General features: G+C 41.2%; 1 protein-coding gene across 4 annotated transcripts in view; it reads left to right on the top strand.

The window, feature by feature from the left end:
- Positions 1 to 17,913, top strand: part of KIT (KIT proto-oncogene, receptor tyrosine kinase) — an 84,967-nt gene extending 67,054 nt beyond the window's left edge. For 2 of the 4 annotated variants that reach the window (XM_059066440.2, XM_059066441.2), the window contains exons 8-21: positions 610 to 724; positions 2,383 to 2,564; positions 3,759 to 3,865; positions 3,960 to 4,086; positions 4,365 to 4,469; positions 4,750 to 4,860; positions 6,085 to 6,235; positions 8,110 to 8,201; positions 8,735 to 8,862; positions 9,937 to 10,059; positions 13,501 to 13,612; positions 13,728 to 13,827; positions 14,177 to 14,282; positions 15,638 to 17,913. In XM_059066440.2, the coding sequence (XP_058922423.1) occupies positions 610 to 724; positions 2,383 to 2,564; positions 3,759 to 3,865; positions 3,960 to 4,086; positions 4,365 to 4,469; positions 4,750 to 4,860; positions 6,085 to 6,235; positions 8,110 to 8,201; positions 8,735 to 8,862; positions 9,937 to 10,059; positions 13,501 to 13,612; positions 13,728 to 13,827; positions 14,177 to 14,282; positions 15,638 to 15,766 (1,688 nt within the window). In that variant the 3' untranslated portion in view covers positions 15,767 to 17,913. Of the gene's footprint in view, positions 1 to 609; positions 725 to 2,382; positions 2,577 to 3,758; positions 3,866 to 3,959; positions 4,087 to 4,364; positions 4,470 to 4,749; positions 4,861 to 6,084; positions 6,236 to 8,109; positions 8,202 to 8,734; positions 8,863 to 9,936; positions 10,060 to 13,500; positions 13,613 to 13,727; positions 13,828 to 14,176; positions 14,283 to 15,637 lie in introns of all 4 variants that reach the window. The other 2 variants (XM_059066438.2, XM_059066437.2) reach the window with 2 other exon arrangements.
- Positions 17,914 to 23,568: the final 5,655 nt, after the last annotated feature.

A 23,568-nucleotide genomic window follows, 5' to 3' on the forward strand; every position in this document is an offset into this window, starting at 1 on the left:
ATGTTTTGGCTTCTCTAAAAGGTTGATTCAGCTCCTTATCTGCACCACCCCCTTCCACACCCCCGCCCAAAAGAAGGGGAAATTTCTGAGGAGGGGGGTACTTCTCTTTTCCTGTAACTCCTCCTAATTTATTCTATTCTAGTTCCTGCAATAACTTGACATTCCTATGAAAGTTTCAATAATTTGAAATCCTGGTGGCAGGAAACCTTTAAACCGGATTTCCACCCTTACGATAGTTGGGAATCCTAGAATCCTGATTAGATGCCGTCTTTCAGGTTCCCCCTCACTGGAAACAGAAACCCTGCCCGGTGGTCCTGCGACCTCAGCCATCCCCAGGACAGGGAGATCTCGGAGACACCGGCAACCGCAGGATGGACAGTCCAGATGGGGGCCGGGCAGCTCTAACCGGGAAAGCCTTTCTTGGTCAGACCCCCACGTCCGCCTTCCCTGTGCCTTCCACTCACTGGTTCAGATTCTCCCCTTTGAACAACATGCTCCTCGGGGTCCCCTTCGGCCTCGAGAAAGTTTTTGAGGATTCAGAAAGAGTGGAGTGAGCCTTGGTGAGGTTTTCCAGCAGTCTGACATAAGGCCACTTCTCTCTCCCTGCAGCAAAGCCAGAAATCCTGACTCGTGACAGGCTCATGAATGGCATGCTGCAGTGTGTAGCAGCAGGATTCCCAGAGCCTACCATCGATTGGTATTTTTGTCCAGGAACCGAGCAGAGGTGAGATGATTATTTTGGGTACTACTTAACATGCATAGGAAAGGACTGCAATTCACTTGAATTTCAAATATGTTTTCAAAAAACCAAACTTCGTTTTGATTAATTTTTTTCTATCCACGTGGCTTTTTAAAGGACATAATTGCTAGATTTTTCTTGGTAGACATGAATTTTGTTTGCTGAAACATGATTACTGAATGACTTTTCTATTTTGGTGGTTATCTTCTTGGACTTATCATGCAATTTCCACCCTGCAGGTAGATAAAGCAATTTTCCAGGACAGAGTAATTAGATTTCCAATCTATACACAGGAGGTAATATGTGTGGGAAATGTGGTTATAGTTATCATGAAAAAAATTACCTCGGAAGTTAATTGCCAAGTTACCAAAAAGTAATGATTGCACAATTACCACATACGTACGGCGTGTGGGAGCTATGTGTTTTAAAAAGGTTTTCTCCTTGATTGAGGTGCCCAGGCCCTGAGCAGAGCACCTCTGGCATTGTACTTCCTCTCGCTCACAATCCACACTTAAACCTTAAATTGTCCGTTCACATTACCTGAAGATGAAAATGGGGTCAGCATTGCTGTTTTTTATCCATCAAATGCTATTTTACACTCAGGCCAGTGTAACGTCACAATCAAATAGTCAGGATAATAATAGAAATACCATTTTTCATGGAATAGACCTTTTTTATCAACACCAAGTTGGAAGAGGTTGCATAGGATTGCCGTTCTCAGCTGAGTTTTAGTAGAGTGTTTTCTTTGGGGAGTAATAGGGGGTTTAAGACCCCTGGAAAGTATGCCCACAGGGGAAGCAACCACAGTAGTTTTAGACATCTCTTGAGCAAATATTTATGGAGTTCCACCTCTAGGCCAGACATGGGTCTAGTGAACAAAACACCTGAGTCCCATTGGTGAGTTTATATTCTAATGGGCAGAGATGGGCAGAAGATGAAATAAATAACTACCATATGCAGGTGTTAAGTGCTAAGGGGGAAAGTAAAGAGCAAGGTAAGGAAATAGAAAATTGCTAGGCATATGGGAGGGGATAATTTAAAATAGGGTCATTTGAGTCTTTGCCACCTGGAGTCCAGCCCAGCGGCACGATCTCTATCTCCCTCCATGGAACCTCAAGACGAAGGGTCCTCACTTTTGGTGTTTGGTGGCTGGCCCTGTCTTCATCCTCATAGACTTTACTGCTTTCCTCCTCCACGCTCTTGCTTTTCAATCCTTCATACGTTCTTTCACCATTTATTTATAAAAGGCTACTGTGTGCCAGGATATGAACCAACTGTCTTATTGAATTCATCTCTGATCCTTTCGATAACCCTCCAAGATGGGTATTACCACCCCAAGTTTACAGCTGTAGGAACTGAGTCTTGGAGAGTTTAAGTACTAGTCTGAAGTCAACAGAATAGGTGTTTGAGTCCAGATTTCGAACCCACTTCTCACTCTGAAACCTCTTTCTTCTTTTCCAAGCGCTTTTCTTGCTCACGGTGCCATAGACGTGCTCATCCGTCATCACACTCTTCAGTTGTTAAAAGGAAATGTCTGATTACAAACCTCTGACTTACTTTTAAAAGTATGCCACATCCAATGTGTTTGATCAATTGATTCTTTTTCCTAGAGTAAGTATGCACTGCTGTTTTTTTCCCACTAGATGTTCTGTCCCCGTTGGGCCAGTGGATGTGCAGATCCAAAACTCATCTGTGTCACCGTTTGGAAAACTAGTGGTTTACAGCTCCATTGATGACAGCGCCTTTAAGCACAATGGCACGGTGGAGTGCAGGGCTTACAATGATGTGGGCAAGAGTTCTGCCTATTTTAACTTTGCATTTAAAGGTAACAGCAAAGGTATATTTCTTTTTAATCCAATTTAAGGGGACGTTTAGGCTCTGCCTGCCATGTCAATCATGACTTTAAGTCCATTCCATCACTGGCCATGTCATTTCTGGTAATAGTCACATTGCACATTTGATTGTCATCAAACTTACCTAGTTTCATTCTGTGCTAGTTGGTTAATAAAATGTGTGCAGTAACTGTGTACTATATGTATTTTATGCATGTGTGCATGTATGTATGTGTGTGCATATGTATCTATATAAAATTAATTGTGTACTTCCAGTGGTTTCCATTAGAAAGGGGTAGAGAAAGAAAATAGGAGAACTAGGCTTACTTTATATCCAAACAGAAACAGAACTAGGGCAATTTAAAGATTTAAATTCAATTAAAAATTATTTAAGTTGTGACTTAAAATCAGTTATTTTAACAGATTGCCAGACACCATATCAGAAAGTTAACATTACCTTTTATGAAATCATGTTAGTGAGCTATTTCTTTACCATCTTTAAAATTTGATTCATGAGTGACTAGCTCTCCTAACATAAGTTGAATGATCCATGTGGACAAATTGATGAATTGGTATGAAGTCAGAAGACAAAGGAACTAGACACCTACATTCTTAGGGCTCGGTTTTTGTTTCTTGAGTTGGCAAAGACGAGTGCCAGAAAGTGGTGTTTGTTCAGTTTTTGAGTAACGAGGGGAAGAATCTTACATTGTTCTTCATCATAGGTTTTTTTCAGGTAGCGCAATGAAAAGAACACTTTAAAAGTGTTTTTCTCGGTTGTGAAAGAAACTCAATGTTCAGTGTAGAAAATTTGGACAATCAGGAAAACATAAAGAAGAAACTATAAAATATCCATAAAGGAAACACCTTAAAGTTCAAGGCAGGAATTTGAAGTGCAAAGTTCATCGAGATGTCGCTTTTCACTGACGAAACAGCGTAACATTATTCTTGTGCTATGGAAATCGCAACTTTTTTTCCACAGTCATCTGGTTTAAAGCTGTCATTTTAAAAGATTCCTTTGAATAACAAGAATAAGATAATAATCAAGGCTAGGACCTCAGATGCAACTGGTTTGACTTCTGCCGTGATGGGCAGTAAGGTGGGAGGTGGGCGAGGTGGGGGCAAGGTGGTCGTGGTGAAGATCCGACCCCACTAACAGGTTGTGATTCCACGTTCCTCCTTCATTTTAGAACAAATCCACGCCCATACCCTGTTCACGCCTTTGCTGATTGGTTTTGTGATCGCAGCTGGTATGATGTGTATCATCGTGATGATTCTTACATACAAATATTTGCAGGTAACCATTTATTTGTTCACTGCCTTGAACGCTGTAATGGCTGAACCATTAACCATTAAAAGATGATGCCTCTTTCCCTTTCTCCCTCCACCAGAAACCCATGTATGAAGTACAGTGGAAGGTTGTTGAGGAGATAAATGGAAACAATTATGTTTACATAGACCCAACGCAACTTCCTTATGATCACAAATGGGAGTTTCCCAGAAACAGGCTGAGTTTTGGTCAGTATGCAACAGGGGCTTTCCACGTAACCTTTTTGTGTACACATAACGGTGACTTTAGGGAACCCCAGTAACTTCCTTTGTTTTATTCCACCTGAAACAATAAGTGTTTTTTTGTGAGATTTCACCACCTTTGATAGATTTGGCATCAAGCACACTTTAAGGAAGTGTATCTAGACACATTTGTCCCAAATCCTTTATTGGTTTTGAAGTGACACAAATAGTCCTTCAGTCCCACCACACCGTTATCACTTACTTCCTTGTCTTCCTTTCTATAGGGAAAACCTTGGGTGCCGGCGCCTTCGGGAAAGTTGTTGAGGCCACTGCATACGGACTAATTAAGTCAGATGCGGCCTTGACTGTTGCTGTGAAGATGCTCAAACGTAAGTTCCTACAGGCTACTGTGCGTGCTCACCATCAGTGTCCCAGATTTGTCTTTTTTGGGCTTTGTTTTTTTTTGGGGGGTGATATAGTTGTTTTACAATGTTCAGTTAGTTTCTACCGTATAGTGAAGTAGAGTTCCCTGTGCTATATAGCAGGTTCTCATTAGTTATCTATTTTATACATATTAGTATATATGTGTTAATCCCAATCTCCCAGTTCATCCCAAGCACCCCCCCACCAGATTTGTTTTTTGCTAAAATAAGATGTTTCTAATTTTAGCAAGTGCCCATTTAACGGAACGAGAAGCTCTAATGTCTGAACTCAAAGTCTTAAGCTACCTCGGTAATCATGTGAATATTGTGAATCTTCTTGGAGCATGCACCATTGGAGGTAAGGCCATGGCCAACCTGACTCTTGTTATGGGTCAAATTATCAAAAGATGGGAGATTTTGATAATGGTTTTTGACAATGCTTGATTATAAGCTCCTTGCAAGATTTTGACCCAGGCGGCTAACCTCTTGCTGGATTCCTGCACCCCACCACCCAAGCTATTGTACTTAAGAATGTATATTTCAGGTTTTATCATCATGGGGCAGGACAGCCCAGGACATACCCTATTTACAGTCATGTATGTCTCACTGACATTGACCTCTTGAATATCTCGAGAATGTCTCATCTCCTCCAGAAAGCTTTTCTTTTACCTTGTGAGCTTTTGTATTTTGCTGGATGACATTTAGCCACTAAAAGGTTAATGTTCATGTACATACCATCATTAAAAATAGGCCTCTACGCCTTCCAGCCCTCAAATATACACCAAATGAGCAAACACTTCACTTCTATAAAAAAGAAATTTCCAATTTGGAAGCAGTCATTAGTCCTCTCATCAAGGCTTCCTGTGATGTTGCCAGGAGGCATTTTGGTCAGAAGGAACAAAGATGTGTAAAATGAGCCATTCCTCAAGGTCTGGAGAGATCCACTGTCAAGTTGACAGGTTTATATAATTTCTTAAAACAGCCCCCATAAATGTTGCTTCACCACATCATGAATTGTTCCTGAGAGATTTCTTCCCGAGTTAATTAGTTGCCTGTTAACTTCAGAGCTACAGTTTTTTAGGCGTTCACAACACCAAAAAAAAAGTTCAACAGATAGGCCCTGGAACACAGGTGATGCCCCGTCATTTCAGGGTTTCCCCCACCTCCCAGTCTCAGCTGGTGGTTCTGGTGGTTGGTTTTCCTGTTATACCACAGGTTTTTTTTGTGTGTGCTCATCATCATTTCCATAATAACATTACAAAGAGGCATGAAGCCCCATTGTAAACAGAAGTGAATCAAAAGATTCATATAGGAAGCTTGATAATAATATAACGGTGAAAGCTATAACTCCTATCTAAATCCAGCAGTCATGCCTGGCCCCTAATCACTTAGAAATTCAGGTAAAAAGGTTACTCTGCTGCTTTTTGCTAAGCAATGTTAATAGATAGGATTGTACTTGTACTAAGTAGGCTTAGCCTTGAACCTGAGTGTGAATGGCCGTGATCACCCTTGGGTATTTTTATGGAAGGCTGGATGGTCTGTATATCTCACCTTTTTCTAACCTTTTCTTACGTGCTCGTAGGGCCCACCCTGGTCATTACAGAATATTGTTGCTATGGTGATCTTCTGAATTTTTTGAGAAGAAAGCGTGATTCATTTATTTGCTCAAAGCAGGAGGATCATGCAGAAGCGGCGCTTTATAAAAACCTTCTCCATTCAAAGGAGTCTTCCTGGTAAGACGGATTTACATAAATAGCTGTTGACAGGCAGTTCATGGAGTCATGAGGGTTTACAATCAAGGTTGATTCTTTAAAAAAGTGAACCTGAGGTACTTTGAGGTACAAAATCAGAATTATTAAATCATTTAAATGTGATTAACGGTTTAGAAAGTTCAAATAGTGTTTTTAAAGATTCAAATAGTGTTGAACTGAAATTTTTGTTGATTCTTAAAAATGCATCTTTAGTGTTTTTCTAAGCTTTAGTTCTATTCAGTTGAATGAATTCTGTACCTATTTCTCTTATCATCGTTCTGTTCTTGTGTGTCATTCTCTTTATACTGTTGAGCCGGGTACTGTATGCATCTTTACAGTGAGACACTGTTCATAGGGAAAGTGGGAAAGGCTGCCAAGTTGTCACAGTAAATTCCTTTAAAACCTTTAACAGAATGGCAAAGAGCTCCAAACAGCTCTTTGCACATACGTTTCTCACCATCTACCTCTGAATTATTTCTGTATACCTTACCCTTTCTTTTCTTAACTCATGCTCTCAAAAGGCACAACTACTCCAGCATATTTTTAAAAATTGTGCCTTATTTTCATCCCTTTCATCTTTGATACCATTCTGAATTTGAATGATGTGTCAAGGGCTTCAAGTTCCTTTAAGGAGAATTGGTGTTGTTTACAACCAGAATAGAATTCTGTGCCATGTCTTGCCTTTTCTTTCCAAGTGTTGTTAAGATACTCTATATAAGATTTCCTAGATTCACCCTGCCCAACAGAAATCATAGTAATCATGTCTAATCCCTTATACTTTATATTTCTGCAGTTGTGTGGTGGGTTTCCTCTTTCCTTTTTATTTACTATATCCCCTACATTTTGAGAAGGCAAGACTTGTCTCCTAAACTTAACCCCAGGCCCTCAAGGAGACCTTGGTAAATATTGTTGATAGGCGGTTACCTCCTAAAGTGTTTTTCTATACCTCTGGCTAAAGTTTTAAATCCTAGGTGAAGCTTTTTATTTTTATTTTTTCAATCCTGTAAACTTTGAGTAGTGACAAGTGGAAGTAAAATACAGTGTAAACCAAACCATCTTTTGTTAGTTTCTCTAGTTTACATCCTCTTTATATGAATAAATGAGCCACTTTGCCTTATTTCTAAAACCTTGGCCCCTTATATATTTTTTTAAGTTTCTGAAGTAATGGCCTAAATTGTTCAGTCCTGTGTAGTGTTTTTTGTGCTTTGGGATCCCATATGGGATTGGAACCACCAGCACACTCTGAAGGAGATTGTTGTCATGGTGTTTCTATGCTAATCAGAAGCAGGAAGTACTAGAAATCTTGAAGACTCTCCAGCCAAATGTTGCAGATTCAAGAGGTCCAGATGGTTCAGAAAATCATCCAAATTATTGGTGTTTATCTGAACCAAACTTGGTTTTTTTAAACCTTCTTCCATCAGTTGCTATATGTTAGCGATCTCTGTCTTCCTCCACTAATAACACATCTCAGAAGCTCTGGTTCTTTGTCTCTTTCATCTTGTCTCTCTTGAGGCTAATTTAGAGAGTTTGAAGTAATGTGGGATAATGGTTTTGGTTCTCTGCTTCTCATTAAATCCCTGGTGTCAAGAGATGGGAAATTTCTGACCTGAGTTCCATCTACAATTGAACACAAAAAGGGCCATCTAATTCCTGGGGATTGGACCCGAATGTTGAATGTTAAAAACTCATATCTTACTGAACAAGATTTTCTTCAATGAAACTTGGCAATGCTTTCTTTAAATAAAAGCAGCCTCTTATGTTCAAAAAGGGATGGGGAGATAGAGCCTGGCCCTTGTGTGCTCCCCCATTTCCCATTTTATTTAATCATGATTTGATGGATGTTTCATCTCTCCCAGCGGTGATAGTACTAATGAGTACATGGACATGAAACCTGGAGTTTCTTATGTTGTACCAACCAAGGCAGACAAAAGGAGATCTGCAAGAATAGGTGGGTACCTATCAAGCAATAAAAACAACTTCACTGATAGCGGGTTTCTCATACCACTGTGGAATCTAACACCATTCATGTAGTGACCAGTTCTCCTTTAGGATAGGATCCAATGGCCTAGGATCCATTGCTGTAGGATCCAGTGGCAATGCCAGTGGTCAATGGCAGTTAAGGATTGCAAGTGGATATTTGGGGTCAGAGTGTATGTTATTGTATCTGAGCATCTTACTGCATATATGATAACATGCATATCAAAATATATCAAATACATATTTTGCATATAAAAATATGAGACTTTTGTATTCATCTGCTGTTCTTCTTCCCTGAAGATTTTGTAACATAACCCAGGACTGGGAATATTATTAGCTTTGTGATTCAGTACCTACCTGTCCTTAACACTGGGGAGGTGATTTGCCTGCAAGTTCACATCAGTTCCTTGATTACCAGCCCTTGGAGGTATTGTTGTCACTGTCTTTTACTCTCCTTATCTTGAAGGTTTTAATTGCTAGGAAAATCCCTTCTCCTCCTAACAGGTTCATACATAGAAAGAGACGTGACTCCTGCCATTATGGAAGATGATGAGTTGGCCCTAGACCTGGAGGACTTGCTGAGCTTTTCTTATCAGGTGGCAAAGGGCATGGCATTCCTCGCCTCGAAGAATGTAAGTGGGCATGATTCTCAGAAGAGTCCTCTCCTTGCCCTCATGGCCCCCAAGGGGCATTTTAGAGCTATAGTTAGAAGGCAGAGTGTCATTTGAAATGTGGTAACCAAAAGCAGAGGAAATACAGTTTCTTCATGTTTTAACTGCTGTCTCTTCGGAATTCATGTTCTCATTTATAAGCTTTAAAGTGCAAGCCTGTCTAAATGAGCTTTCTATGAATATATTTTTATATGCAGTGAATTCATTTAAAACTTGGCTTTTAGGATATAGGAGCTGCTCTTAGAAAATAAAGAGATAATTATTTTATCAGCCAAAGGAGGGGGTACCTCATGTAGTTGCAGTGCTCGGTGAAGCATATACTTGGGTCTTTTTGAAGTTAGACCTCAAATATTGCATGTATGGATTACAAAGTGGCAGGGGAGTTAAGGAATCAAGAGAGAGCAATAAACATTTGATCAGAAGGTTGGGGTGGGAAGAGAATGATGGAACCAAAACAAGGAACATGGTCTCTGGAAGGGTGAGAGGAATTCCTTAGGAAATGGGACAAGCAGAATAGAATGAGGTTACAGAACCTACCCTTAAGTTATCATTGGTGACATTTCCAAACAATTACCAAACTAAAAGAGGATATAGGATGGCTGAAATAAAGACCCTCTTCCCTTTGTCCTTATGAGGTATCAAATTGAAGTTGTAGACATTTTAGAAACTTTTTAAAAGGACATTCAAAGAGAAGCATGTAAAATGAGTTTTCCGTTTAAAAAAATGATGAGACTATTTATAATGTATTTTCCTATGAATGAAAGTAGTCCTAAGGAAAAAAAGAATCATTTATTCAAGTTGGTTTTGAAAGTGATTATAGTAATTAAGGTCCTAACAATGTGAAACACAAATTTGAACATCATTCAGAGTGTAATCTAGATATTTATTTTTGGTGCACTGAATAGTTTAAATGTAAAGCAAAAGTATTGGCACTGTATGACATAAGCAGCATTCTAGTATTAAACATAGCTTTCACTCTTTAAAAGTTTAAAATAAATGTAAATGGTTTTCTTTTGTCTCCCACTCTCCTAATAGTGTATTCATAGAGACCTGGCAGCCAGAAATATCCTCCTTACTCATGGTCGAATCACAAAGATTTGTGATTTTGGTCTAGCCAGAGACATCAAGAATGATTCTAATTACGTGGTCAAAGGAAACGTGAGTACGCACTCTCTCTTGACAGTCCAGTGAAGGATTTTTTGTTTCAAGTTTTCTTAAGTACTGCTTTTTATGATTTTCATAATGTAAATCCTACCTTTGTGGTACCACTCATTTTAGCAGTCAAATTAAGTGTACTTTAGCAAAATTCTGATAATAGAATTCCTAATTCTAATTGTGTAATTATGGAGCATGTGAAGGAAACAGAAATAGCCTTAGTTTTCATTATAGCCTGAGAATAGCAATGAACTTGATTTTGTTCAAGTGAAACAAATGTGGACCTGAAGGTCACAGCAGGAGAATTTTATTTTGAGATTGACATGCTACGTAAAAAAGATAATGTTAAGTTCTAAGATAATGTTCAGAGTTAGGTATATACAATGTTGAATCTTATAATCAAGAGAGCTTATTAAAGACATTCATACGGAATAATTGGCTTACGGAACACAGTGATTTTATTTCAAAGTACTTTCATTGCCAATTTTCATTGTATCATCAGGACAAACCCTTGGCATTAGAATGCAAGTCTTCACATTTTAAAAGTTGGAGAAACTAAAAACAGTGTATCTTAGTGATATTTGTCTGAGATGACACAGGTCAGTAGAGGCTGAAACCAGAGCCTATGATTTCTAGAGGAATATCCCATTAGTATGGGAAGCCAATAGTCTTGAACATATGTTTTCCCAGGCCCATACCCATAGTCCAGACCTATTCCTGGAGGTAGCTCTTGTGTGTCTTAGGATGATGTAATATTTCCTTCTCCATCACTATGGCATCTCTGTGGGTGGGCTGTACTAGACTTATTTCTTTGCAGAAATGTTCCTGGATTTACTTGCTGATAATAGCATGTGTTTCTAGTAACTCGCTAAGGCTAGGAGTGTTAATAACACCAAGTCCTCTCCGTCCTGGTACACTATTGGAAGAAAGAATGAAAGGTGGTTCTCTATCCAGGCCTTTGAGTATTGACAGAAGGCTACTGGGTTCTGGACCCAGTCTTGCTGAGTTTGAACCTGGTTCTATCATTTAGTGGCTGTGTAATATTTGGCAAGGATCACCCCAGCACCTCTGAACCTTGGTTTTTCTCCTTTTGTTAATAATACTGTCACCTGCCTCATAAAGTTGTTGTGAGGATTAAATGAGTTAATGTACATAGTAGGGTGTTTAGAATAGTGCCAGGCACACTGTGGCTAATACTTATATGAGGCACTTGTTACTCTGGCTAGATGTCTTATTTGGAATCTAAATAATCATGACAGTGGTTATGCTGCAGCTTCTTAATAGCCCGTTCTTGGCTAGTGACCTTAGTTGGAATTAACAAGGATGGGTCAGGTGGTTAGGTCCCACCAGGCTTCAGATTGTGGACTCCAGCTAAGCCAGTTCAACTAACCAGTTGCCGATATCACTCTTCACCAGGCTACTGGGTAAGGAGACCTAATGGGACAAAATTAAAAGCAGGGGAACTCACACAACATGTTATTGGCCCCAAATTTACATTATAGTCATTTGAGACCTCCTCGTTGTGTCAGTTTCTCTGAAAGTTCTTCACATGCCTTCTTGGTCGTTTTTGTGCTGTGGCCCCTATCATAGTCTGGTGACACCTGTGGATCCCTTGTCAGAACAGTTTTAAATGCATAAAATACATAGGATACTGAGAAAAGCCGTTAAATGGAAATGAAGTTATTAAAATATTAAAAAGTACCTCTGTGATATTCATTACACGTGCTTCTTTGTCACACAGAATAACATGTTCTAACTGTGGGTCTAACAACTGCTGTAATTTCTAAGTGATGAATGTAAAACTGTAATATGAAGGTATCTATGTTACTGTTGGTGACAAAGTCACAGGCACTGCTAAGACCTCTTGCTTTATTGCCTGCATTCATAATTTAAGGAAATGCTCAACTTTAGTTAGTGAACACAAGAATGTAATTTTTTTCCCTTCTAAGTGTACAAGCCCCTGAATTCCAGACACCTTGTAAATCTCAGGTTAAGGGCCTCTATAAGAGCTTTAGCACAAAATCTGGGAGGGGATACTGGAAGGCATTTTTTTTTTCCTACTGACTAAAATAACTTTAAGACCAGAAAATATTGTCTTCCCAGTTTTCAATCCTAAATGGATTAAGCGAAGGATTGATTTAGCTTTTTATGGTAAATTAAGATCCAGGAATCCAGAAATGTCTCGAAGAGGAATAGTCACAGAAAGTTTGGCTCGAGGTTAGCGGGAGGAGTTCAGGATGTGAAGTTCGGCCATTGAATTTAAAGCCCAAATCTGCCACTCACCACCTTGGAATAGGCATAGTCAGCATATCCGCTACTCCCTATCACGTGCTTGCTTGTACAGGGCAAGTTTTCAGACACTAGTGAGTCAGCAGTACCCGGCTAAGCACTGGTACCCATATTATCTCATTTAACCCACAAGACAACTCATGGAATTTGAAGTATTATTTTTGCTTTACAGAAGAATATCCTGAGGCTTAATTATAGATGCATAAGTGACTTTCCCACTGTATTAGGAAGGGATAGTTTTGGTTGCGTATGACAGAACACCCCAAAAAAAGTAAAACAAGTATAGGAGTAGCAGGCCGGGCCTGGTATGGAGGTTCCATGATGCACTAGGGGAGCGAATTCCTCCACCTTTCTTGTTTTTTTTTTAACCATTCTTGGTGTAGCCCTTATCATCATGGTCCATGATATGGCCATGAGAGAGCCAGCCAACACATCCAGAAGGCAGGATAATGGAGGAAGAGACAAGAAGAAAAAAGGCTACAGGGCACATGCCAGCTTCATTTTAAGGAAGTTTTCCTAAAACTGTCACACAACACTTATATACCTTAGTGGCCGAAACTGAGCCACATGGCTGCATGCAGTCCTTACCGTGGGAGGCCATGTTTCTATTAAGGAAAAAGGGTAAATAATGTTCAGTGGTCGCTAACCTCTGTGTTACACAAGGCCAGTGGTGGAGCCAGGGTTAGAACCCATGTATCTGTGTCTGACATCTGTGCTCCTGTCCACCACACTGTACAGACTCAATGTCCCCGTCTTGAAAATGGGTACAGTATACAGTTGAACAGTGCAGGGGCGAATCTCAGTATAAATTAGAGCCAGGCCTCCGTACCCACGGTTCCTCTGCATCCTTGGATTTGACTCACCACAGACCGTGTAGCATTTATTATTGAAAAATATTCATGTGTAAGTGGACCCATGCAGTTCAAACCTTCGTTGTTCAAGGGTCAGCTGTACTTGTGATCCACCTATTTCAGAGGCAGTCGGGGTCATCTGAGGTTATGTGGGTGGAAGGCCTCCGTGAGATGCCCATCAAGTTCTCACCTCCACCTCTCAGCAGAAGCAACATTTATAGGAATATTTTCTGTTCCTTTTTTTTTTTTTTTTTTTTTGAGCTTCATAATTAACATTGTTGACTCTATTATGCTTCCATTGCAGGCTCGGCTACCTGTGAAGTGGATGGCACCAGAGAGCATTTTCAACTGTGTGTACACGTTTGAAAGTGATGTCTGGTCCTATGGGATTTTTCTGTGGGAGCTGTTCTCTTTAGGTAAATCGAGCCTTGCCAAAGCCTCCTTGATCAGACTCAGAGCATCTTCTTTAAGGTGTTGTCAGCGTCCTGCTTGCTTATTGTTACACTGATTTGCAAACTGTTTGTGCCTCAGGAAGCAGCCCCTACCCTGGAATGCCAGTCGATTCTAAATTCTACAAGATGATCAAGGAAGGTTTCCGAATGCTCAGCCCTGAGCACGCACCTGCGGAAATGTAAGGGCCCAGACATTCTTCCTTCAGATAATGTTTCCCCTTTTATTTTCCTTTTTAAAGACAAGCTCAGATGTTGAGGGTTTTCATTAGCACAGTTTGAAATGTTGCTTGGTTCCTTTTTTATGACATCCTGGTCAAATGTCATTTCTGTAGCTGATTTTCATAATTCTTGTCACCAAATATACAGAAAGTTTTGGCAGCATCTCATAGACACAGTTTTATTTTATGCCCATGTCGTTCACTATGTCCAGTTGCGTAGCCCTGGAATTACTTTTGAAATTGCTGCGTGGCATACACCTGAGGACCAGTTAAGGGCATTGAGGAGTGATAAATTGCCCTCATTTTGCAGGTATGACATCATGAAGACTTGCTGGGATGCTGATCCCCTGAAAAGGCCAACATTTAAGCAGATTGTGCAGCTGATTGAGAAGCAGATTTCAGAGAGCAGCAATCATGTGAGTACACTCTAGCCGGGCACAAGGCCTCCGTTCTCTTGGTTCCAGGCGTGTCCTTCTCAGGCTCGGGGGGTAAGGACTAAGCTTACCCACCCTTTCTCTCCTTGGCTTAGGCTAAATTGAGCTTTGGGTAGGAAAGTAAAGCAAGGAAACAGTTTCTTTTTGCCCAACCCCCCATTCTGGGCCAAGGGCTATGAGATGAGGAGGTGAAAGAGTAGAGGGCTTGGCACGCAGAAGTGTGGACATAGATGTTTCCATAAGGATTTACCACATTTCCTCTTCCACCCCAAGTGCTGGTCATGGGGTCAGCATGCGCTCTGCCTCATGTGTCAGGCTATTCAGCCTTTGTAGGGTTGGGGTGATGTGCACTAGAATAAAATCAGAGAAAAGACAGCTTGTTGCTGCAGTAAAATAAACCTTCTGCTCAAGAAAGCATAACCAGAACGTGGCAGATAGCCGTCATGGCCACAAGCCATAGAGAATGAAGAGTTGTTTGAAGTTGGGAGATCCCTCCCAGTGATTTGAGGAGTGGGGGGGAAATCAAAACTCAAATCCATCATTTCTTTGGTTTTTAAGGAAGAATGAGTGATCCTTACTTTGACTCAGATTTTTCTTAAGCTGCTTTTTTTCTGGTTTGTGTGTTTGGAACTGTCTTTTCTTCAGCATATACCACTGATACTTTTGGGTTGAAGCTTGCTCTTCCGGGTGTCAAAGCACATTTTGAATTAAACAGCATTTCAGGGCTTCCCTGGTGGCGCAGTGGTTGAGAGTCCGCCTGCCGACGCAGGGGACACGGGTTCGTGCCCCGGTCCGGGAAGATCCCACATGCCGCGGAGCGGCTGGGCCCGTGAGCCATGGCCGCTGACCCTGCACGTCCGGAGCCTATGCTCTGCAACGGGAGAGGCCACAACAGTGAGAGGCCCGCATACCGCAAAAAAATTAAAAAATAAAAATAAATAAACAGCATTTCACACCCAAGAGCCTGGTTCTGAATGGAAGACCCCTGGAAGGACCACCGATTTCTTAGTGACTGACATCAGCCTTTGGATTGGAGTTGGCTGTAGAGATTTATACACCTTTTATAAAAGTTAGATCATTCTCTTCCCCAGATGTGTCCCAGCAGAAAAGCACATTTTGCACCATCACTTCTTAGGTAATCAGACCTTGGGGAAAATGAGGGCTAGAACAAAGCTTGTCTTTGGTCAGTATGATTTGGTTCTTGGCTGTAAGGTCTTGTAAACCTCCTGGCTTTAGGAGTCTTCATAAGTTGTGATTCTGAGGCTGCAGACGTGCCCCTTTGTTGGCTGTGCTCATTATAGGGACTGGCGTATTAACTGCGGACTTGTTTTCCTCAGATTTATTCCAACTTAGCGAACTGCAGCCCCCATCGGGAGACACCCTCGGTGGACCGTTCCGTGCGGATCAACTCGGTAGGCAGCAGCACATCCTCCACGCAGCCTCTGCTTGTCCACGAAGACGTCTGAAGCAGAATGCGCATCTGGGGGTGGGGGGGACTCCCCAACAAGAACGGCCCCATTCTTTTGGTTTTCATAATGGTTATTTTGTTTTCCTTCAACTCAAATCCTACACCAGGGTAGTGGGCACCCCACTGTACTCCTGTCTTTATGAGCACACTTTAGTAGCCGATGACTTCTGTCATCAGCTACCATCGAGCTGCATATGTTCCCAATAGCAAGCTAGCCCCCGTTAACAGAATAACTTCAGACTTGGAGAAAGGGTGGGTGGGATGGACTATAGACACCCTGAGTCCTTCCCAGGGCTTCTCCAATTTCTGCCTGAAAAGTATAGTTGATAGTTTATTTGAATACATGGCAGTAGTCACCTTCATTCCTCATAATCGTCTGTAATGATATGATGATGCAGCAAGATTAGAAGCCGAAAGCTCATCCCTTGATGTGGAAAATAGAATGTTATTCAAAGGGCAGAAGCCTATGAGTATCTGGGCTCAAGAAATCTAGTATTTCACGCTGGGAGTGAGACGTAGGCTGTGGAAAAATGCTTTCCAGGCACGAATAAAGACTGCTGGGTGTGAACCTCTGTGCTCCTGACCTGTTTTCTAAATAGATTCACAATTAGGGAGCTGAATTTGAGAGAAGGCCTCCCCAGCCTGCATTTTGTATATACTCATCTATAAATTGTACAGATTCACATATCTGAGGGGGGAAACCCACAAGGCGTAGTTTCTGGATACGATTCTGGCTTGAGTCTGCTGTGTGTAGGAATAGCTGAAGAGCCAGACAAGTTTGAAGGGAACAGCTAGTGCTTTTTTTTTTTTTTCTTTTTTAAGGAAAATGTGTAATTACCAAGCACAATCTTAACAGAGATCTCTGTAGCCTATGAACTTGCTCTAGAGATTGTCCAGAACAATCCAGAACAAGCTGATCAGCTTCAGAATGGCATTGTGTTCAGTGGATCTGATGCCGTTTGAAAAAGTGACCGATTTACTGCATGACTCCGGCAGAAGTGACAAAACAGTACTGTCTTAGTTGGATTCTTCTGTAACCGGAAATAAACTTTAGATTCAGCCTCCATCGCAGACATGTCCTAGACACTGGGCCAGTATCTATATGTGTGTATGTATGTGCGCGTGTGTGTGCTTGTAGACAAATAATTTGGGAGTAGTCTTGCCTTGAGCCCAAGAGGGTCCTTCAGTACCCAAGAAGTCGCTTGGCTTTCTTCAGCACAGCTCTTGTTTCACTCCACATAGCTGTGTAGAGAAGCTTACCAAAAGCTTATGTAGAGGCATATAGGAAGTGGAGTGCATAAGTACCTGTTTATTTGTAATCCACCTGCACTTAAGGCACTCTGTTATTTAGACTCAACATACTCTACCTGTTCCTTAGACCTTATTAATGCTACTTTCCCACTGAAACATATTTAAATTTTACACTTTAGGCTGTAGCCTGGATATTACTGTTAGAGTTTACCTTTTATTTTTCCTGCCCAACTATAAGAGATCCATGGGTACATGGCAAGGTTTGTGTGTTGTCTCGTGAGATTCAAGTATTCTGCCCTCATGGTTTTCTCCTCCTAGGTCCCTTAGCTTTCATTTAGAGAACTGTGGCCATTTATCTGGAAGTAACCATTTGCACTGGAGTTCTATGCTCTCGCACCTTTCCAAAGGTAACAGGTTGGGGCGTTTTGTTGTCACGTAAGAAGTTGTCGCTGTTTGCCATACTTTGAAAATTTCCTTTGTGTTTCTATTGACTTTGGTTATAGTAAGAAAAATGGTTGTTAATTGTAGATGTCTAGGTACTTCAGGGGCACTTCACTGAGAGTTTTGTCTTGGATATTCTTGAAAGTTTATATTTTTATAATTTTTTTTTTTTTTTTTTACATCCCATGTTTCTTTGGCAGTGGCTTAATGTTTGAAATTATTTTGTGGCTTTTTTTGGTAAATATTGAAATGTAGCAATAACGTCTTTTGAATATTCCCAAGCCCATGAGTCCTTGAAAATATTTTTTATATATACAGTAAGTAACTTTATGTGTAAATATGTAAGCGGTGCAAGTTTAAAGGATGTTGATGTTCTATATGTTTTTTCTCTGATATGTTGTCCAATTGTTCACAGTTCTGAAGAATTCTAATAAAAGTGTAAATATATAAATCAAGTGGAATTTTTAATTATTTCAGACTCAGGGAAATTAAACTTGAAAGTGTTAAAGTGCATTCACCCTGATATTAGAATGGTTTGTACCTAGTATGCATAAGATACATGCGAGGCTACCAGATTGCTAGGATTTATATACTTAAAGAGTCAGCAGATATCTGTTAAGAATTTGTGTGTGCTGTATTTTCTCACTTTATCTCTACAACCCAAGGTCTCCATTTAAATTGAGAAATAAATATAGAACACATTGAGATTACTGTACATTGCTATGATGATTATTAGGTTGATTCATGTGAAATGAACATCCTGGTTAGCAGCAATTTTATATGGTCCAATCTAATATAACTGGCATGTTTCTTCCTAAAAGAGATTGTCTAAAAATTAATGTGAACAGTAAAGTAATTCACAAGGTTGACATGAGGAATCCCAAGAACGTGGTTTGTATTCTTGTTGGCTTGCGTTTTTAACATCCCTTCTGAGATGTTCGTGCTCCACCCTTTAATCTTTATTCTCACTTGCTTCTGGAACAAAGTGAAGTTCTATCACTTGCTTGGAGGGAGGTGACTTGTGCCTTTTAATTCGGTACTGTCCTGTGGCTGGAGCAAGCTTTGTGGTCAGGAGGGACTGTCCAGACCATTGGAACCTGCATAGATCCTGAGTGTTATTCTAGCTTAAAACAAAGAATCACCCCAAACCACAAAATCCTATTAAAAATGAGTTAAGCACACAAAACACCATCAGTTTTATTTTCTTTATTGACATGGCATCTATACCTGCAGAAGTAACTTCTGGAAGGAGAGGGAAAAGGGGTGAAAGGTGAACTGTAATGAAGAGGAATCCTTTTAAAATCAGGAGGGAATGGTGCAGCCAGAAACATCAATAATCAATGAAAAACAGACCCACATTTCAGTCAAGCATTTTCCATTATATTATTACAGACAGGAATGAATGCTAATTGACCACAAAACAAAGAAATCCTTTATGAATGGTTTCATTGTCATTTAGACTTTTTCCTGTGTGTGCAATCAAGAGTTAGAAGCAGTCCCTGGCCCTTATATTATTAGTGTAGCTGTTACCTTCACTGGCCCAGCTTTCAATCACAAAGTAGATGCTTGGTGTCCAGTCTCTCACTGGGTTCAAAGGTGCCAGCTTTGTCTCGACCCCTTACTGCCCTGTGACATTGGGCAGATGAACTCCTGAAATCTCATTTTCCAAAACCGTGGTTACTGCCTCAATGTATTAAAATGAAGCTGTCGGACCACCTTTTTCATATGCCTATTACATAAATAGCATTCCAAAATGGTGACTTTTGTCATGGCTGACTAGGCTTGTTAGGAAGGAAGATGCTCCCTTACCAACGTAACCCAGTGGTTACCCCGCATAGAACTATACGGTCAAAAATGTGCTTCTAGCTGTTGTCTTTCTCTAAAATGCAAACAGTACCATACTAGTTGGCTGTTGAAAATTGACTTTGCTATAGAGATTTCTGTGTTTTATTAAAATCGCAACTTTTTAGCCAGGAATTCAAGGCTCTCTATTCTTGCTCCAGCCTTCTCTCCATGCTTCTCCCATGTTACCCTCGACTCATAAATATGCCCCACTCTTCTGCCTCCATCCATTCTGACTTTATGTTGTCTCTTGTCTCCCAACAAGCCCCCTACCCTTCAAGACCAGGGAAATAAACTCAATTGGAAGTTGCCTTTGAATCCCCATGACATTTGGTACCCTTCATTTTTATTGCTCTGCCTGGTACTATAATTATTTTGATTTTTGTTTTATTTCCTCCCCACCGATACTGTAGTCAGTGTTAAAATTACTTAACATAAAATACCTATATGTGGTGGGTCACTAGTTTCTCTGGTTATATCATTCGCTTGTTAAAATTAGACACTCCAGAGGTTAAATTACTCAGGAGTTTGCAGGAGGTGGTAAAGACTTACCCAAGTTTGCTTAGTGGTATGTGAAGTCTCTGCACCTCCGTGGTGGCAAGTACCTGGTCTTCCCATGCTGGCATCTCCCTATCCATGTCCGTGCAGACATCACTCATGTAACACAGCGCTCTTTCCCATGGAGATGCCTTAGAAGTCTCAGCTTTCTCCAGGAAGCCTGTACTTGTCAATTGGAGTTAGCCTAAGGAGAGACTTACCCGTCACCCTTAAATGATCACTATGTTTCGGATTTCTTGAGGCACAGGTGTCCTCTCTCAGATGCTGCTGAGGCGTCTAGCACAGTGGTTCATGAGTGATTAATTAATACTTATTGAATGAATAATTAAACATTCCATCAGCATGGAGTAAGGGAGAGCCATCTGGGAGGAAATGGGTTCAGAAAAGACAGGAAACATACAACATTTACCCAGAGTGGGTGGGACCTTGGAATGCAGTTTCATTTCACACTAGGGGTGAGGCTTTGGGGAGAAGAGAGAAGGGAACTAGGAAAGTTCTTTTGGGCAGCCTCACTGAGGCATGCAGAGCTGCTTTGTGGGAACAGGAGAAGAGGAGTAGAGAAAAGGAGGGTTTGGGTGGCCGGGGAAGGCTAGAGAAGGGGAAAGTGGCAGTTCTCTTCTCTTCTTCATGCAACGTGGAGAGAGGTGTGGGGGCTACCAGGAGGCCCCTGGGGGCAGAGAACCAGCTAGTGGAGCACAGAGGCCAACGTAGAGGAAACATTCCAGGTGTTCGGAGATAGCTGGAAGCTGTCCATGCTGATATTCGTGGTTTTGACGTCTAACTGAATGGTTAAAATTGCCTTTTCTTTGTTCTGTGTAACATCTCCCACACTGTGTCGTCCGGTGAGGTGTGAGGACTTAAGTCCGAAGCACCTGAGGAGCCGTGGCAAGCAGGCCACAGTAAAGGCGTGATTTGGGGAAACTTAACAAACTAGAGATTTCTCATGATGCCACTCATTTCTGTAGCAGAACCATTTTTTTTTCTATGTGTGGTATTGACATGTATGTGCTTCAGTGGTAGGAAAACTTGAAAATTCCAAAATCCTTATTAGTTCCCTATTTGAGAGACTGGTGAAGTAGGATGTGTGTGCGCGTGTGATGTATTTATTACATTATTTTGAGAGAGTAACCGTCTGTTATGTGGATGTACATTAGGTACAGCCAAATTGAATATTTCCATTTGGCGAGGAAGGTAGGATTCATGAAACTCAGGCCTTAACCAGTAGGTTGGATGACAAGACCAACGGAAGCCTTATGAAATGTCTTTTTGTTGCTCCCGTTATTTTTGTCTTGGGTTCACTGCCTCATTCTTTAATGATTATTAAAATCTTGTGCCTGAAAGTTTATTTTGCTTAATTATGAAGTAGACATGCATGTTTGTATTTATGTAAAGTATTTGCTGTAAAGTTTTTTTTTATTTCTTCTCTCAAAAGATCACTATAGGTAAAAAATGAAGGTCAGCAATATAAAAAAAAAAGAAAGAAAAAAGACAGGAGACCTCCACCCCAGGCTTGACCTTGGGAGTGATCAGCCGAGCCAACCTCTCCATGAGGAAACCCCTCCCTGCTCCCAGGAGAGGGTCTTGGGACCAGCCTGGCTAGTGCCAGCTGGGCAGCCTTCAAGTGAACATTTGTAAAGGGAAGTGCATTAGTCTGCTAGAGCTGCCGTAATGAGGTACCACAAACTGGGAGGCTGAAACAACAGACCTTTGTTGTCTCACAGTTCTGGAGGCTAGAAGTCCAAGATCAGGGTGTTGGCAGGTTTGGTTCCTTCTGAGGGTTGTGAGAGAATCTGTTCCTTGCCTCTCTCCTAGCTTCTAGTGGTTTGCTGGCAATCTTTGGTGTTCCTTGGCTTGTAGATTTCTGCCTTCTTCACATGGTGTTCTCCCTCTGTGTGTGTGTCTGTGTCCGAATTCCCTCTTTTTATGAGGACAGCGGTCATGTTGGATTAAGGGCCCACCCTACTCTAGTATGACCTCATCTTAACTAATTATGTCTGCAAAGGTCTTATTTCCAATAAGGTCAATTCTGAGGTACTGGAGATTACTGTTATGACTTCAGTATGAATTGGTGGGACACTGTTCAATCCTTAAAAGAAGTGTCTCCAGTGGTTGCAAGTCCGCCTGCTGATGCAGGGGACGCGGGTTTGTGCCCAGTCCGGGAAGATCCCACGTGCCGCGGAGCGGCTGGGCCTGTGAGCCATGGCCGCTGAGCCTGTGCATCCGGAGCCTGTGCTCCGCCACGGGAGCGGCCGCAACAGTGAGAGGCCTGCGTACCAAAAAAAAAAAAGTGTCTCAATACTGTGGCAGGTGACCTGACCCTCACTAGAGTACTGAAATTGGCTCTCTAAAAACTAAGAAAATGAGTTTTCTCCAGGAAGCCTGTACTTGTCAATTGCAGTTAGTCTAAGGAGACACTTACCCGTACTCACTACATTTCACTGTGCCGATTTCAGAGCACTCTTTTCAATTATTTGATTATTTAGAACAGTACCTGGTCTGTAGCAGACACTCAATACTTGCTGAATGAATGAAGTTTTATGCTTCTCCTTGGAACTTGTCCCCTGGCCTGTCCTCACTGGATCTGCTCCTCTCCGTTTTCCTCCATCACCCCTTCAAAGGTCAGAGTCTGGCCCTTCATGTCTTTTCATCTGACATCTCCCAGCAAGCCCTAGTCTATTTCATCTCCTCCCTGGGATGTGGCCATCACCTACAAACAGACGATTCCAATTCTGTCTCTAACATTTCTCCCCTTGTATAGACTAGGGTTGCCAGATAAAACAGGACACCCAGTTAAATGTCCCATACAATATTGGCGACACACAGATGCTAAAGATGTATTTGTTGTTTATCTGAAATTCAAATTTAACTGGGTGTCCTGTATTTTGTTTGCTAAATCTAATAACCCCTGTCTAGATTTTGGGAATATTCAAGGTCCAGCTTGTGGAAGAAATGAAGAGTTTCAGTGATTATAAAAAACAGAGGAGGAAATTTATTTTAGTGAAGGTCTGTAGGTGGGAAATCTTGGTTTTGCTGTCTAAATTACTTCACCGTCATTCTTGAAAGATATATTCACTGGATATAAAACTCAAGGTTGACAACTTTTCAGCATGCTTATTTCCGTGCTTTCTTCTGGTTTCCATTGTTGTTGAGAAGCCAGATCAGTCTATTGTTCTTTTGAAGATAGTTATCTTTTTTTCTTTATTGCTTCTAACATTCTGTCTTTGGTTTCACTATTATATGTCTAAGCTCGAATTTCTTTCTATTTATCTTGTTTGAGATTCTTTGGACTCTGAATCTATGGAATGGTGTTTTTCACCGATGCTAGGAAATCCTTAGCCCTTTTATTTATTTATTTTTATTTTTTATTTTTTTTGCGGTATGCGGGCCTCTCACTGCTGTGGCCTCTCCCATTGCAGAGCACAGGCTCCGGACGTGCAGGGTCAGCGGCCATGGCTCACGGGCCTAGCCACTCCGTGGCATGTGGGATCTTCCCGGACTGGGGCACGAACCCGTGTCCCCTGCATCAACAGGTGGACTCTCAACCACTGCGCCACCAGGGAAGCCCCCTTAGCCCTTTTAAAATTGCCTCTGCCCCTCCTGTTTCAGTTCTCCATCTAGGATTCCAATTCATTGCATCTTAGAGCCCCTCACTCTTTCCTCCATGTCTCTTAATCTTTCATATTTTCCTTCTTTTTGTCTTTCTATGCT

The sequence above is a fragment of the Kogia breviceps genome, chromosome 6, assembly GCF_026419965.1.
Source record: "Kogia breviceps isolate mKogBre1 chromosome 6, mKogBre1 haplotype 1, whole genome shotgun sequence".
Lineage (NCBI taxonomy): Eukaryota > Metazoa > Chordata > Mammalia > Artiodactyla > Physeteridae > Kogia > Kogia breviceps.